At 44.8% G+C, this 16,907-nt stretch overlaps 1 protein-coding gene across 11 annotated transcripts in view; it reads right to left on the minus strand.

Moving 5' to 3' along the window:
- Positions 1-16,907, minus strand: part of NRAP (nebulin related anchoring protein) — a 70,631-nt gene that overhangs the window by 49,704 nt on the left and 4,020 nt on the right. For 4 of the 11 annotated variants that reach the window (XM_040486488.1, XM_040486485.1, XM_040486490.1 and 1 more), the window contains exons 4-13: positions 14,787-14,903; positions 12,512-12,616; positions 11,283-11,390; positions 10,463-10,567; positions 9,594-9,701; positions 9,188-9,292; positions 6,195-6,302; positions 5,118-5,234; positions 2,571-2,675; positions 545-652 (exon numbers count right to left, since the gene is read on the minus strand). In XM_040486488.1, coding sequence (XP_040342422.1) covers positions 545-652; positions 2,571-2,675; positions 5,118-5,234; positions 6,195-6,302; positions 9,188-9,292; positions 9,594-9,701; positions 10,463-10,567; positions 11,283-11,390; positions 12,512-12,616; positions 14,787-14,903 — 1,086 coding nt within the window. The remainder of the gene's footprint in view (positions 1-544; positions 653-2,570; positions 2,676-5,117; positions 5,235-6,194; positions 6,303-9,187; positions 9,293-9,593; positions 9,702-10,462; positions 10,568-11,282; positions 11,391-12,511; positions 12,617-14,786; positions 14,904-16,907) is intronic. The other 7 variants (XM_040486487.1, XM_040486483.1, XM_040486482.1 and 4 more) reach the window with 6 other exon arrangements.

Raw genomic sequence — 16,907 nt, forward strand, 5'->3', positions numbered from 1 at the left:
TGCCCTCTGTACCTCCAAGATTTACAACCTGACATTTGCAACCCTGTCAACCCAACTGACAAAGCCAAGGAGAGATTAACAGATTACACGCAATGGGATCCGATCTATTTCGTTATCCCACCACCTTGACCGGCACTTGCCCACAGGAGGACTTCAGTGAACACTACCATTGAATAAATGAATGAACCAACCAACCCACTAACCAACTCCAAACAAGCCACAAACACTATGGAAATTTGAGGGATTTCAAATAAGAATTATGCTCAGCCATTTTTCTCTCTCTCTCAGAAACGGAATGTTTTTCTCACACTAGATCCACGATAACACATTTAAGAACTCTTTAAGTCAGAGAAAACTGAGACCAATAAATTGAAGCTTTTGCAAATTGTCAACCTAGCTTTGGTGGTATCGGTTAATGTTTACACAATAGAACACTGACTTTTACAAAGGGAAGTCGAAAAAGAATTGGCTGAAATCTTCACGTTTCACCTCCCTCCGCCCCAACAGGTCCCCAGACCTACAGGCCCTTCAAACTAGGACTCACATTGCTTGCCAGGCTTCCAACCTTCATAGCATGGAGGGTCCGTCTGTCCATACCAACTCCTTCATAGTGGCCCCTCATGTGGTTCTGGTAGTTTTCTTTATATTTATTCTACACGGAAACACAAAACTTTCAAGAAAAGCATTCTCCTCCCAACCTGTTGAAGATAAACTACTACTCATCTTAATGCACTAAATTGTTAACATAAATGATTACATAGAACCTACCGAGGTAGTCAGTGCCTTGCTGAGTAAAAAAGACAAACCTTTTTTTAACAAAACAACTTACACTTCAAGCAAGCACAAGAGGCTGGAGTGAGGCCAGAACACGGGCACACAACCAAACATAGGATCTGGGTGAGCACAGGCAGTACACAACAGACCCAGTTTTCTTGGAACGTTTCTAATTGTAAACATACCAGCTTTTTCCCCCTGTGAAAACCTACCCTGAGCGTGTGGCGCTCCCCAACGGACAGGCGCTGATTATGCAGGCGCTCGGGGCTCATGTAAATCACTGCAGGCTATATAGCCTCCGTTTCTAATTCTATGAAGAATATAACCTGAGCTTTGCCAAATTCTGTGATTTTTTTACACCATAAGTGGGTTACGACTAAAACCATGGGAAGTAATGACGTCATGTCCCAAATGCAGCTTACCAAATGAAGAGAAAACCAAAACGGGATACCAAGAAGTCATAAACAGGACCAGTTTGGGTGGCTTCTAACGAAGCTACGTTAAAATAATCTACCCTCGGGGCGCCTGGGTGGTGCAGTCGGTTAAGCATCCGACTTCAGCCAGGTCACGATCTCGCGGTCTGTGAGTTCGAGCCCCGCGTCAGGCTCGGGGCTGATGGCTCAGAGCCTGGAGCCTGTTTCCGATTCTGTGTCTCCCTCTCTCTCTGCCCCTCCCCCGTTCATGCTCTGTCTCTCTCTGTCCCAAAAATAAAATAAACGTTGAAAAAAAAAAATCTACCCTGGGAGGCCATAGAGTTTCTAGGCAGCGATCCTTTTTTTTTTAATGTTTACTTATTTTTGAGAGACAGAGAGAGGCAGAGCGTGAGTGGGGGAGGAGCGGAGAGAGAGGGAGACACAGAATCCGAAGCAGGCTCCGGGCTCTGAGCTGTCAGCACACAGCCCGACGCGGGGCTCGAACCCACAAACTGTGAGATCATGACCTGATCCGAAGTTGGACTCTTAACTGACTGAGCCACCCAGGCGCCCTACAGGCAGTGAAATTCTTTAGACAAATCTATTACTATGTCGGAGACACGATCCTACTCGGCTCATCTTCACAAACACTCCATGACGAGGAGGGACTTAGTATCATCCCCATTTTATAGGTGGACAAAGTGGCTCAGAGAGCTTAAACAAGTTGCCCAAAGTCGAACACTTGGCTAATCATGGAGCCAGGACTGTCAGCTCCGAAGCTGGTGCTCTTAACCCCTACATTTAGGCAATAAATTCCTCCCTGAACCTTACAAATACCCTCAGGATTTTATTTTCTACTATTATGTGGAGCTAAGCAGAAATAAAATCACATCTAGTATGGGTCCTTGATGTGCTCAACGAAACGTCCCCAGAACTTTGGGAATTTCCAGATTTGCGAATGTCACTCTAGCATGTCTCTGCTCATCTGTAAAATGAGGAAAGAACATCTGGGTCCCCAGGTTAAAGGAGATCGGGTACTAAGAAGCACGAGGTCACATTGAGAGGCGATGTTACATGCTCAGCCAGCCTCCCTACCCAGCATTCACCACCAGGAGCCAGCTACTGCTACACAGGAAGAACACAAGAGGATGGGTGCTACCATGAGGACTCAAGGTCATGTGTGCGGCGGGGGGCGTGGCAGAATTTAACACTACATGGACTACTGCCTGCAGGCAACCTTAATCAAAACTCTTAGGGTATTCGTGCCTAAGAGGCCATGCTTCCGGGACAAACAGATATATTCACACAGACTGTCTCTTAAGAGACCTAGAAACTAGCTCATCAACAAAGCCCCAAACCAACGCTGAGGTGTTAAAAACTCACATCACTGGTGAATTTTGAGATCTTGCTCACGTTCCTGAATTGAGGCGTCTCACAGTAGTTGATACTGTGACCTTTACTACTTTCCAGGTCCTTCTTATATTCCACCTTGGAAACCAAAACACCAGATGCACAGTAAAACCAAGCCCGAAGCCACTCTTGAAAAATGTCACCAGGGCTTTACTAGGATATTTTTAGAAAACTTTCAACCCAGCATTTAAAAAGACCAGGCATAGGATACAGTAAGTTAGCTGCACATGTTTTCCTTTCAAATAATAAATAAGTAAATCAACAATTTGGTTCTGAAAATTAAAGATATATATATATATATATATATAGTCCCTTTCAAGAGAAATGACAGTAAGATTTCATAGAGCCCAAGAAGGGGCGAAACAGGTTTGAGAAATCAGGACAGTGGTCACTCTCAGGGGAAAGTGTCTGTGGGATTGGGAGGGATATGTCTGAGTCACGTCCTGCTTCTTGAACTGGATGCTAGGCGCACAGATGTGTCCACTTGTGGAAATCCTTTCCCTTATGTACAGATGACCTGTACACTTCTCCGTATGTACACTTCAATAAAACGTAGGCCCAAAAGTTGTTTTACAAAGCAGTATAATAACTGAGACCACTAACAGATGCATCGAGTGCCTTCTAATTTTAAGTGGGTTGGCTAGTTGAGCTCCCCTGGGTAGCTAGATGCAAGATGTGAGGCTACAGTCATGAAATAGACTCCAAGTCATCCTAGGTAATTGGAGAGGGCAGCTGCAGACTGATTACCACGAATAGAGCACGACTGGTTTGTCTTATGGGATAAACATAACAGCGAAAAGAAACCGAAGGTTCTCTTGTGACACCTCACCAAGAAAATATATATAACTTGTTATCCTATCTTATAAAACATATGGTGGAAACATGCTTGTTAAAGTATGCAAGATGCGGGGCGCCTGGGTGGCTCAGTCGGTTAAGCGTCCGACTTCAGCTCAGGTCACGATCTCGCGGTCCGTGAGTTCGAGCCCCGCGTCGGGCTCTGTGCTGACCGCTCAGAGCCTGGAGCTGGATTCTGTGTCTCCCTCTCTCTCTGACCCTCCTCCATTCATGCTCTGTCTCTCTCTGTCTCAAAAATAAATAAACGTTAAAAAAAATTTTTAAATTTTTTTTAATAAATAAAGTATGCAAGATGCATTATAATGCTCACAATCTGATATAAAGTGAAAAAAGTACACCAGACTGTAAATATAGTTGAATTCTAATCTATAAATGTCTTCATATTCATAAACTAGGTTATAGTATCTTCACCCAGACAAAGGCCAAAATGTTAACAATGTTTTTCCTGGGTGGTAAAATGGTACTTTCAGAGATCTGGTTGCAATTCTGTTCCTGAAAGTCTCTCTAAACCAGAATAAGACACTCTACTTTTCCAGACCTACGACAAAGTGAGGACCTAACAATTCCAAAGGTTCCATCTAGATCCACTGTTCCATGAATTGAGAGTAAGTTCCGGCAACTACTGGATTCTGTTCTTGTGGTGTGAAAGCAGTCATCGACACCTGTAACCAAACATGAGGTGGTGGTGTTCCAATAAAACTTTATCTACAAAACCGGGCTATGGGTCAGATTTGGCACTCGGGTTGTAGTTCGCGGACCTCTGGCCTGGAGCATCAAAACCACCATCGCGAACATTTGTTTAAAGAGCAGATTCCAAGACCCATCTATGACTCCAAAATACGTGAGTGTCCTGCTAAGATGAGGAAAATGTCACTCTCGGGGATTCTGAGCAGCCCAAGGTTAGAGGACCGCAGAGTAAGTAACAGTTCGGGGTTAAGGACGGACCTTTTGAGGTTAGAGAAGAAAAATATTTTAGGATATTTGAGTATCTATTTCTCAGTTGCAGATAACTGATTAAGGGATTACTTTTAACAGCTCTCATTCTTCCCTGTCGCAAGAGATTGCTAACTCAAATGCCTTTAGGATCCAGAGAGGAAATGCCAGTGAGAGGCTGCTGTGAAAGAAAGGACTGGAGGGCGTAATGAGGATTTGGGAGCTCCAGGGGTTATTTCCTTGCCAGAGTCCCAGCAATTCAAAAACTCCGAAATACCAGGCAACCCAAACAACACACAGCGCCTGGCAGCCAGTCCAGCCTCCAAGGTAACGGGAATTCATACGACACACATAGCTTCTGGGAAAGCTGGCTAGAATTATAAGAGGATAAGAGACGTGCAATGCTGCAAACACTTTCTCATGTTCGATGTCCACTCTTTGACAATGACATATCGTGATGAAGGTTGGCTAGGGCAGTATCCTGCACCTAAAAATCGACTGCCTGAAATGTCTGACAGTCTACAGCCCTATGGGAATTCGAGAAGAAACTTTTGAACCCTTGGAGACACTTAATTTTAAGTTCAGGTTGTTTGATTCTGGGCTCTCTTGTGAGTTGCTTTTTACGGCGCATTCGTTCCATGGGAACTGGTAACGACGTATAGCGCATAAGCCACAGCCCGTGGCATTTTTCACTCTGGGGTCGCCCCAGTGTCCACTGTCCCCCACACGCACCTCGCTCACAAGCTTGTTCACGCTCTGTGCCCGCTTGAGAACCAAGTTGTCTTGAGCTGGGAGGGAGTGATAATGTGCAGGCCCTTTCATCTTGTTGAAGTCCTGCCTGTATTTTATCTGAAAGAAACACGCAAGGAGGGAATTGTTTTCATGCTTCAGGAGAGAAGTGACTCCAAAATGACCTCACATTTAACGTCAACATTTACTTAATAGAACTTTCTGAAGGGAAAATTAAAAAATCACAGGGACTTTTTTCTCCGTGAAATCCATAAACTACTCGGTTCCTTTTGTATTAAAATTTTTACTGGCCCCTTTCACACTTGGTGCCCTTTATGCTTAATTCTGCATCAAGAGACATCTTGAAACAATTGTACCAAAAGGTATCATTCCAAACCCAGCCTGCCCATGGTTTCAACATATTTTCTCACTTAACCTGCTAATGGGGGCAAAATGAGTAATGTGTTTTACTTATCCTCTTGAGGCAAGAGTGCACCTTCCTTGGCAAATGGGTATTTATCCTCTTGAGGCAAGAGTGCACCTTCCTTGGCAAATGGGTATAATAACGGAATAGGACAGAGTAAAGGAGTAGGGCAAGCGGGGTGTGAAAATCATGGCTGGCTTCTAACTATATATAGACCAAGCTCAAGTTGTTGTGTTAGATCTATGTGTGCACGTCCCTCTACCGAGTTTAATTATAGCCTATCTTTCAAGGACCGCCAGCTGGCCAACGTTCTGCAAATAAAAATCATTTTATCAACTGGGTTATACCCAGTTTGATAATCATATGGCTTATTTTAATCAGCTCTTCCCCTAACGTGCTAGGTTTCTAGATGGGCCGTTCAGCGAAGACTCTTCTAGCCCCGCTCATCTGGCTAGCCCAGCATCTGCACCTGCTTCGGCTGACCTAAAGGGAGTTCCACTGTTTGTGTCAGTCTCCTTTGAAGCAGATAACTGTGACCGAAGAGTCTGAACAAAAGAAGCAGATGTCAGAAATTTGGAGAGAAACTGAGGGCTAACATTTTACTCTGGCTCAGCTCTAAGAAATTGACCTGTGGGTCTTCCCGATGAGGTACTTACATCACTGGCGAGTTCGTTGGCTTTCTTGGCGTTCTGATAAGCTGGGGTGATCATGGCGGGGAAGCTGCCTTTTCCTCTGTGCTCCTCATATTCCTCCAAATAACCCTGCTGGGCCAATCGAAAACTTCCATCAGTGATGCTCCCCTCCCTGGATGGCGGTGGGGGGACTAGCAGTGATACCTCCTAGAGCCTGTTGCCGTAGAGGTCCACCCGCACTGGTCCCTCCAGGGCCCAGCAATACCATGTGGTGGCTAAGATGGTGGACTTGGTGGTCAGGTCTACTTACTGGTCCCTGGCACACAGCACGAAATAAACGGTAACTATTATCATTATCACCTTCATCATTTCCACCAGATAAATGCGGACATTCTACAAATCTCCATAGTACATGGAGTACTCATGTCATATCTGACACCTGGGAGGTCCCTCCGTCTTCCAGTAATCTCAGATGCTGCCTTTCTTCGGCCCGTTAACAGATCTCTGCAGAGAAACCCATTAACATGCAAGATGCCATTTCCCCAGCAATGTATGTTAATTTGCCAAGGAGAGCATTATATAACTATTTGAATTTTTGTATTTGGGGTAAAAGGCTCTAAATGGGACTAAATGTATATTCCAGACTATTATAATCTGGGCCTGTTTCTTCCTTCCTCTTCCCCACACCATGCGCCGACTGCCACGAAAGCAAACCTCCCCCATGGAACCATCATGATGTTCACTGGCATAAACCTTTCCTGGCAGTGGGATATACTTCAAGACCCTGTCAGATGCCACCCTCTCTCTCGGGAGCTCCTCCCTCATTCCCAGTCCTGCCCCAGGCAGAATCAGCTGCTTCTTCATCTGTGTTCCCACAAATGCGAAACTACCTCATGTGCCCCCTGGGGCTCATGACTCCCTCCACCTCCTGCCTCCTCCAAGACAAAGGCCTGCCCTGCTTCTGTACCAGGGTCAGAGTCTGGCACGCACATTTTCTTAAAAATTTTTAATGTTTATTTTTGAGAGAGAGAGACAGAGACAGAGCACGAGTGGGGGAGGGGCAGAGAGAGAGGGGGACACAGAATCCGAAGCAGGCTCCAGGCTCCGAGCTGTCAGCACAGAGCCCGACGTGAGGCTCGAACCCACGAACTGTGAGATCATGATCTGAGCCCAAGTCGGACGCTCAACCGACGGAACCACCCAGGCGCCCCATGGCACACACATTTTCTTAAATAAAACAGCTGGGTCAAATCAGAAAATCCAGGCTTCCTTTTTATCCAATAATGACAACTGTTCAGTCCGAGTGCTCTTTTATGTTTGGATGCCAGAATGTTTGGGGCCAAATGCAATAAGCAAAAAAAGTTAAGCTTAAAAAAAAAAGAAGAAAGGCTCTCGAATTCTTTGGTAATCCCTCTTTCTCATTCTGCTCTACGGTGTAGGTTTGGTTTGTAGCTTTAGTTTAACTTCTCTGCTTATGTGTATCTATGTCGGGTGTGTAAATCTTTTAGTGAGGCACTCAATCCTACTGGGGAATTGACTGGTTACAAACAATACGTTGATGATATGATACAGTCCATTAACCTAAAAAAACAGTTACTCGTTGAAAAGAAGAATGAATTGTATGGCATTTTAGGCACTACAGATATTTATAGTTTATCTGACTGTCTGTCTGCTTCTCTCTCACTCCCTCCTACTCATGCCTGGCGGGTCCCGCTATATCACACAAGGAAATGCCACCCAAGACTGATCCTCTCAACAGTTGCTGGCGGTGCTATTAAACGACACCCACTTTGATTCTTAGATTTGTTATTACCGTGACCAGAAACTTCAGCCAAGAAAACAACTATGACACTATGAGGTTACATCTCATCAATGTGAATAGATACGTCTAGACACGCTCATGTACTGGCAGATAGCTCTGTCCACATTTAGAGCAAAATATTTTTTGCCAAATATAGGAACCAAATATTTCTTAAAAGTGTTTTTTTAAAGTTGTCTTGAGCCTTCTATAAAACATACTTAAAACATGAAACCAAGAAAGACATAATTTCATTGGGTTTAAAGCACGGAGACCATTTAATTAACTTATGGTATTTACTAAAAGGGACTTTTTAACTCAAAACTAAACATTTGCAAAGGGGTCACAATCTATTTTAACACACATCCCAAGTCTTACATGAGTGTCTCCCCAATATGAAGAGATGTTTTATTTTTCTAAAGAGAAATAAGTTGTTTCCTTTCATAAATGATGTATGTCGAATAAATCATGTATGTTGTAGAGTCTAGCCACTGACCAAAAATTCGAACAACATTCCAATTAATTTTTAAAAAATCAACTAAGCCCACTGAATGGCATCTTCCAGAACACACATGGCCGTCCAATACCCTTTACTTACAATGGTGAAAAAATAATGTTCCTTTTCTCTCCTACACCTGTGTAGCACCAGAAGATACAGAGGGACATACAAATAAAAATTAGCTTCTAATTATCATCTCAACCTACCCCTATACCCCATCAATAAGTAGTTCATGTGAGAAGTGAAACTGGGGAAAAGACATACATTCTCTGGCATATTGCTTTATCCAGTAACCTCCATAAGACATGTACTTTCTGAGACATGAGTCCTGCTATTCAGTGAAGTGCCCAGTAGTTTTTGAGACGTGCATTTGGATCCCTTTCACACTTCTACAGGGATGAGTTAAAATTAGCCAGTCTTAGGCCTTGGGACCTAAATAGGTGAGAATGCTTTACTCTCGCCAAATCAACCATATTGGTATAGGTTCTTTATTTTAAAAAAGAAAAGAAAAGCATTGAGAAACTGTTTTTCCTTGGTGGATCAGGTTGAGCCCTGTGTCATTATTTGTGGTTGCTGTCTGGCTGGGAAAATCCACCGCTCATAAATAGGGCAACATAAACCACAGCCCAACCCCGGATTAAAGGGTCATCGGTGTGTCACAGGCTAGTGGGCTGCTGACCTGAGAACTGACCGTCAGAAAGCAAGTGATGTCTCACATACCTGGCCATACTGGTCCATACATTCCCTTGACGATGCACCTGCAACTCCAGCAGCTGGACTAGCCACCCCCTTCATTTCTCTTTGATATTGTTGATGGTACCTCACCTAAACGAAGGCAAAGGACAAACCTGGTGAATTTAACCTTCTGTGCACAGAAGCCAGGGGAGTAAAACCAAGTGTTTTGTGGAATGTTTCTTTTTTTTTTTTTTCCTGCTTGGGTCTAGGGAGTGTGTCTTAGACATGAAAGTGCCAGATCATCGTCTTGGTAAAACGGCTTCAGAGTTCTGAAGGAGAGCTACTTCCTGGACCACGGTGCATGCAAAAGCAGACAGGAGGTCGTACTCGCCAGGTCCAGGTAACTTCCCACTTCCTCCCCTAACATGAAAACACTGCCGCGGACACTCACATCACTCGCCAGCTCATTGGCTCTCTTGGCTATCTGATAAGCAGGGGTGATCATAGCAGGAAAACTGCCTTTCCCTCTCTGCTGCTCATAGTCTTCTGTGTATCTCACCTGGAAAATGAAAAAAAAAAAGAAAATGAATCTCATGCCACAGTCCCAGTATCTAGCATGCAATCTGATGAGGGGTTGCATAACTCCCTCCATGTCTCCCTATGGCATCATCATTGGCTTACGGCTTGATGGACCACACGCGTCTTATTTACCTTCTTTTTTCCCCAAACCCAGCACAATGCCTGGTGCGCGGAGACATTCAATACAGAATTCAACACCTACTTCTGAAGCACCTACTGTGGGCCAGGTGGTGGGGCTGGGCGGAGCAGTAAGGCTTCTGCCCTCAAGGAGCCACCAGTCGAGTTTGGGAGACAAAAGAGGCTTCTCCACCAAAGGCAAGTGGGAGCCACTCATTAAGCCGAACATGGATTTGTGCTTAAACTTCCCACTCAGAAGAAGACTAAGTTCTTGGTCTTGTTATGCTAAGGAGCAACTGGGCTGTGAAAAGGCAAACGGTAGAAATTCTTTAGAAGTTTACGTTCTGTAATTTGCAGGGACAAGGGCAGAATTTTTTCAGATTAATCACATACAGCTGATTTGTTACTGATACTATCTAAGTTTTCTCTCTGAGAAAGAGTTTTCCCAAGGTCTGTGCTAGCTGACCTATCTGACTTGACCATCCTTGACCTCAGAAAGTTCTTCCTGGCTCCCACATGGGACTGAGAGGCCTCCTACATACTTCCTCCCTCCACCTCCAAGGAAGGAAGGAATAGAGACTCTTAAAGGAGAATCACAGGGTCTTGGCCTCCATCATTTCTTACATCGCTTTGAAGCTGTCCCCCTGCCTTGGCCCGTAGCAACTCAGGGGTATCCGCCACCGTGGAGAATGTGGAGATACGTTCATCATGCCCTCTCTTGTATTCCACCTGATGAAGAGACAGCAGAGAGTCAAGGTCATACCCACCAGCCTTTGTGAGGACCTTTCCTTGCAGCTGTCCTGAAGCTATTCCATCGGGCTACACTCAACACAAGCCCATGGCAAGTTTTTAGGGCTTGCTTTATAAGCTCCTCTTTAAAAAGCACCAATGCTCATGTGTCAAGTCCAAGAGAGTGCCAGGAACTAAACATTAACAAACACTAACTCACTTCCTCTCCATAACAATCACATGAGGCAGGACTACTATTTTCCCCATTTTACAAATGAGCAGCCGAGGAACAGAGAGGCTTAGTAATTTTCTCATGGTCACACAGCTAGTAAGTGAGACAGCCAGGATTCAAATCCTAGCATTCTGGCTCCAAAAATCTGACCTCTTAGCCAACAAGCTTTGCTATTCTTCAGGTGGATCTGCCATCCACTTCATAAAAATCAGTATCTGAAACGCTAAAGCGACCTCGAGAAATTGTTCGGTCCAGTCTTTGGGTAGGCAACCTGGTCTATTCTCCATTTGGCCAATGTGGCCCAATCAAGGCACAGAAGACAACGGGCAAGGAAAAGATGAGGACGCAGCTGTCTCCATAATACCGCACTAATGACACCTACTGTCCATAAGTACTCTCTTAGTGGTTTTTACCTGAATCCCAGAGGCTCACTGGTGACAAAAATTAGCATAACCTATGGTGAACCAGCACTAGGGCACTCACTTGGCTGGCCAGCTGGTTGGCTTTCTTGGCTCTTTGATAGGCAGGCGTGATCATGGCTGGGAAACTCCCCTTGCCCCTCTGTTGCTCATAGTCTTCTGCATATTCCTGCTGGTCAGAACCAATGTCAGCACGAGATTCAGAATGATATGAGGTGAGAACAAGTAAAACTGCCATTGAAAGCACCGTCAGAACCAATGCTGCTGGATTTATAAGGTAGTTGAAAAACACTTCGATCACCTGCAGTAAACCTGAAGGTGTCATTCCGTCGGCGATTTGAGTAACACTGTCAACACTGAAGAAATCACGTTTCCCAGGCCAAGGGGCTTCCCCTTCAATGCTTACATCGAATTCTATGGAACCTGATACAACCCAAGGGGACCCAAAGAGGACACAACCCCTTTGACCCAATGGCTGGTATGCTAATGCAGCGGTTAACGTGCGGGAGACTCTTCCGTAACTTGTCTACGAGAATTAGTTCCATGGCATCGAGAACAAAACGTTAGTTTTCCCTTCTAACTTTTTGAGTACTTCCGATGATTAGCCTTCCTAATGACACCGGGCACCACAGCATTTGTGTTTCTGTTTTCTTTCTATCTGCTGAAGGCTGAGTCACCAAAGACTAACGATAGTTTCCAAAGTGGTTTCTACAAAGGCACTTTCTTCAAAGTGCCCTGGGTGTGTGGAGGGACTAGAAGTGTGCAAATCATTAAGGACTTGCATCATCTGGGCCAACGTTGCCTTGTCTACATGAAAATCTACTGAAATCTCTCTTACAGTGTTGGGTGGGGGGCAGAAGTCTAAAATGGGTGATCAGGGCTGGTCCGTCCTGAAGGCTTTAGAGGAGACTCCATTTCTTTACCTTTTCCAGCTTCTAGAGGCCACTTGCACCCTTCATGTGTGGCTCCACATGGCTTTGACCTCTGCTTCTGTTATCTGACCCTTCTGTTATCTGACCCCTCTCTGATTCTGACCCTTTCGCTTCCCTCCTTATAGGGACCCTTGTGGTTACACTGGGTCCACCCTAATAATCTAGGGCAATCTTCCTATCTCAAGATCTTTAGCTTAGTCACATCTGCAAAGTCCCCTTGGCCGTATAAGGTAACAGATACACAGTTCCAGGGATTGGCACACGGTAACCTCTTGGGGGAGGGGTCAGTAGTCTGTCTACCACAATCTTAAGATAAAGAAACGATCAAACTAATTGCTAGAGTAATGTCTAGGGCCCTTACCTCACCAAGAGACTTTCGGGCCTCAACCATCCTTACGATTTCAGGATCTGGCAGAGCTCCTGGGCACCAACCACTCCCTTCCCCATATCCGGTCCAGTAGCCTCTCTATAAAGGAAACACACAAATGCATAAGCACACACCCTACACATTGGTTGGTGAGACCTACCCCATCCTCCCAGCATGCTCACATACACTGTTAACATAAGAGAAATTCTCTAAAGGCTATAAATTCCTATTGGCATATGGTGGGTCTCAGCTAACAAAAATGTTCACTTTTCTCACCTAGAAAATAACCTAATATCCTAAAAAGTTGAACTTCCTCAGATTCACTTATATCATAGAAGGGTTCTAAATATAACTTAACATTTCTTTGCTCATCTTTGTACCCAGATTGAGCAGTGGGGAGTCGCTATGGAGGGGCAATGTGAGATTAGCCAGCATTATTCAGACATGCTGCAAAAACCTAGTACCTGTCATGTGCCTGATCTCGGGATAAGCAATTAACATTGGGAACAGAAAAGCAAAAAAAAAAAAAAAAAAAAAAAAAAAGAAAAAAGGGAAGACAGTTCTTTATGTAAGACATCTGTGGCCTATCTAGGGAGATAAAACCAACATACAAAATAGGTAGCGATTAGAAAATGTTTGTGTGCTTAAATGTACCGTATTGGTGATAAACACAAGGTTTTAAGAAGCGACCTACATGAGATGGGCCCCACTCTTGGCAGGAAGATGGAATCTGAGCTGAACCTTCAAGGCTGAGGCCAGTTAACAGGGGCAAAGAGAGGAAGACGGACAACCATTCTAGAAGGTTGGGATTTTCATCAGTTTTGTTCACTGATGAACAGCCTAGAACTGTTCTAACAGCCTAGAACAGTGCCTGGCACATAATTGACTCAGTAAGTATTTGTTGAATAAATTCCTAGGGTGGAGACTACCAGGAACAAAAGCATGAAGGCAATGACAGGCTTCGTATGAAAGACCATGAGGAGGTGAATCTGATTGGAATTGTGGGGAAGAAATGGGGAACCAAGTGGGCTGGACGTGGGGCAAACCGGAGATCTGGAAAGACAGAAGTTCAACTTATAAAGGAGAAAGCCAAAGAATGGTTAAATAATTCATTAGAGATCCCCCAATAAGTGGCAGTAGTCATATCCAAATGGAAGTACTAAGAAATGAATTACATGTTTGTAAATGAGTAAAGTCTGAAAGAATACCCACAAGACTGTGAACAACAGGTACGTCTACGGAGGGACTGACTGGTGATGGTGAACAAGGCGTTAATTTGTACGTTGGATTTTTTTTTGCAACAAGGAAAATGCAAGTATCACATGTATAATTAAAAGTAAATGGCTGAGGGGCACCTGGGTGGCTGAGTCGTTTAAGCATTCGACTTCAGCTCAGGTCATGATCTTGCAGTTCGTGAGTTCGAGCCCTGAGTCGGGTTCTGCGCTGACAGTTCAGAGCCTGGAGCCTGCTTCAGATTCTGTGTCTCCCTCTCGCTCTCTCTGCCCCTCCCATGCTCATGCTCATGCTCTGTCTCTGTCTCTCTTTCTCTCAAAAATAAATAAACATTAAAACTTGTTTTAAAAAGTAAATTGCTGAGGAATTTTGAAAGAAGACTCTCCATAGAGAGTGAGCATAAATTCTCAGGTGGTAGGAAGGGTAAGTTAGGGCTACCCAAAAAGTGATGTGTGACCAATGTCACTCGACAGGAGATGATGTGGATCAGAGCAGGGAGAGTGAAATGCGGGGAAAGGGTGGAGCTGAGTGGCGTATCAGAGGGAGAAAGGGCAGCCGTGGTTTCCAGCCTGGGTGGTTGTTCCCAGGGACAGAAACACCGTGGTTGGAAGCAACAAACTGACGAGTGAGTTTGGACTGGGAGCAGACATGGTAGAGATGACCCCATGGCCTGTTGATGGATGTCCTCTGTAGACAGCTGCAATCACAAACTGGGTGAACGGAAGCCTAATCAATTCCTCTAGAAGTAAAAATAAAGGTGCCTCTCAGGGCGCCTGGGTGGCCCAGTGAGTTAAGTGTCCGACTCTTGATTTCCACTCAGATCATGATCTCCCAGTTCATGGGATCAGGCCCCACGTTGGGCTCCATGCTGACCGTGTGGAGCCTGCCTGGGATTCTCTCTCTCTCCCTCTCTCTCTGCCCCTCCCCAGCGCGTGCACACACGTACATGCTCTCTCTCAAAATTAAATAAACATTCAAAAATAATAATAATGCATCTCATTCGCAGAGCTTCCCCTTCTTCCAGACCCCTTCATACCTCTTCTCTCACCTCGTTCACCAGGGGTTGCCTGTTAGCTGCATCTGCCCCATCCCTGGATTTCATGTCCCAGTGAAAAACCGATTTAAACCGTTCGCTATCATCCTGGTCGTCCACCTGCACAATGAAGACGTTGTCAGTAACGCGGTAATGTTTTCACCGGAGAAGAGAAGGAAAATAGGAAATCTGTAGTTAAGTCGGAGGGATTTCGCTAAATCTCGCCCACAAAGCAGCGTAAGTGGATGGCAACACGCACTGTATCACTGTGGCTTCACCTGTGCCACCAGCCAGGTGGCTTGTGCAGAGCACCTGTCGTGTGCAAAGCCCTATTTAGCAGTGCAATTAAAAAGACTGCAAGTCCCTATGAACGTCTCACACAACACCAAGTATGCAGGTTAGAGTAACGTCAGAAACACTAGACACGAGACTAGTGGCTCTTAACTTCAGTCTGTGCAACAGTCACCCGGGGAGCTTGTTAAAACGTTGGCTCCCCAGATTCGTGTACATGTTCTCCTACGCTTTATCGTTTTACGTTTGTTATCTTGAGCTTGACCTATAATACACCTGAAGTTAATTTTTTTGTGTATGGGTGTGAAGTAGGTACCCAGCTTCATTTTTTTTCCACACAAATATCCAAATAATCCCATGGCCTTTTATTAAAAGATCGTCCTCAGGGCACCTGCGTGGCTCAGTCGGTTAGGCGTCAGGCTCTTGATCTCGGCTCCGGTCATGATCTCACAGTTCATGAGATCCAGCCCCAAATTGGGCTCTGCAGCTGACAGTGCAGAGCCTGCTTGGGATCCTCTCTCTGCCCCTCCCCAGCTCTCGCGTGTGTGCCCTCCGTCTCTCAAAATAAACTTTAAAAAAGAAAAAAAGGTTGTCCTTGCTACACCGACTTCCAGTGGTATGTTCGTTATAAATTCAAGTGACCATGTATGTGCAGCCCTATTTCTGGACCTTGGATTGTATTCTGCTAGTCTGTCTCTTCTTATGCCAATACTACACCAAGTTGATTACAACTACTTTTGTAGTAAGTCTTGAAATCTCGTGGCTGAAGTTCTTCGATTTTGTTCTTCAGGATTTCTCGGCTATTCTAGAACCTTTGTGCGTTCAGGTCAATTTTTAGAATCCTTTCATCAAAAAAAATCCTTTTTTTCTACAAAAACCACCAGGATTTCGATTGGGATTGCACTGAACACGTAGATCACCTTGGGCAGAACCGACGTCTCAACAGTATCTTCACAGCCTCGGGAGGGGCAAAGATTTCTTACGGAGAACCTAAGCAGGACTAACCATAAAAGGAAAACTCGAAAGATCTTAGGTCCAAACCCAGATATCGTAATTTATGACGTCTAAAGGGGGCCCAGAAATCTGCAATTTTAACAAGCTGAAGTGTAAATCATTAATTTTGCAGATGAAGAAAGAAACGGAAAGGAAAGAAATGACCTTACTAAAATCATTCAATGGGTAATCAGAGCCAGGTTTAGAAGGTGGGAATTCCATTTCCATATTAAGAGCACTTTCTTTCATGGACTTTCTAGGCTTGCTACTGCCTGGTGAGTGCAGCTCCAATACGTGTATCTGTAAATATATAAATTGAGAGCATTTTCCCTGTTTCTTCCCTGGATTTTGAGAAACTACCACAAACATCCCGTGAATGTAAGGCAGGGGTTCCGCATAGCAGCGCTACTGGTATCTGGGGCCAGGTATCTCTTTTTTGCGGGGACTGCCTTGTGCATTGCAGGATGGTTAGTGGCATACCTGCTCCTTACCCATCGGATGCCAACAGTACCCTTCTCTGACAGTTGTGACACTCTAAACGGTCCACAGACATCACAAATGTCCCCCGAGGGGTAAAACTGCCCTCCTTGAGAGCCACTGACATAAGGAATCAGAATCACGTGACCAAGATAGACAGAAAGCCTTATCTGCCGTCCTCCACCCACAGGACAAATCCATCACCGGGGAGTGCCTGCTTCTCTGGAGACTTTTCATGAGATTCCAGATCATTCTAAGGAAGTAGGAAGAGGAAAAAGGCCATAGGTGTCACTAGTGAGGTAAGGAAGCATTAAGAGCTAAAGTCTACTCTCTGAATAAAAGAGAATCTAGATGTTTTATTCT

This window comes from Herpailurus yagouaroundi, unplaced genomic scaffold (genome assembly GCF_014898765.1).
Source record: "Herpailurus yagouaroundi ecotype Mexico unplaced genomic scaffold, PumYag 163, whole genome shotgun sequence".
In the NCBI taxonomy this organism is placed as follows: Eukaryota; Metazoa; Chordata; class Mammalia; order Carnivora; family Felidae; genus Herpailurus; species Herpailurus yagouaroundi.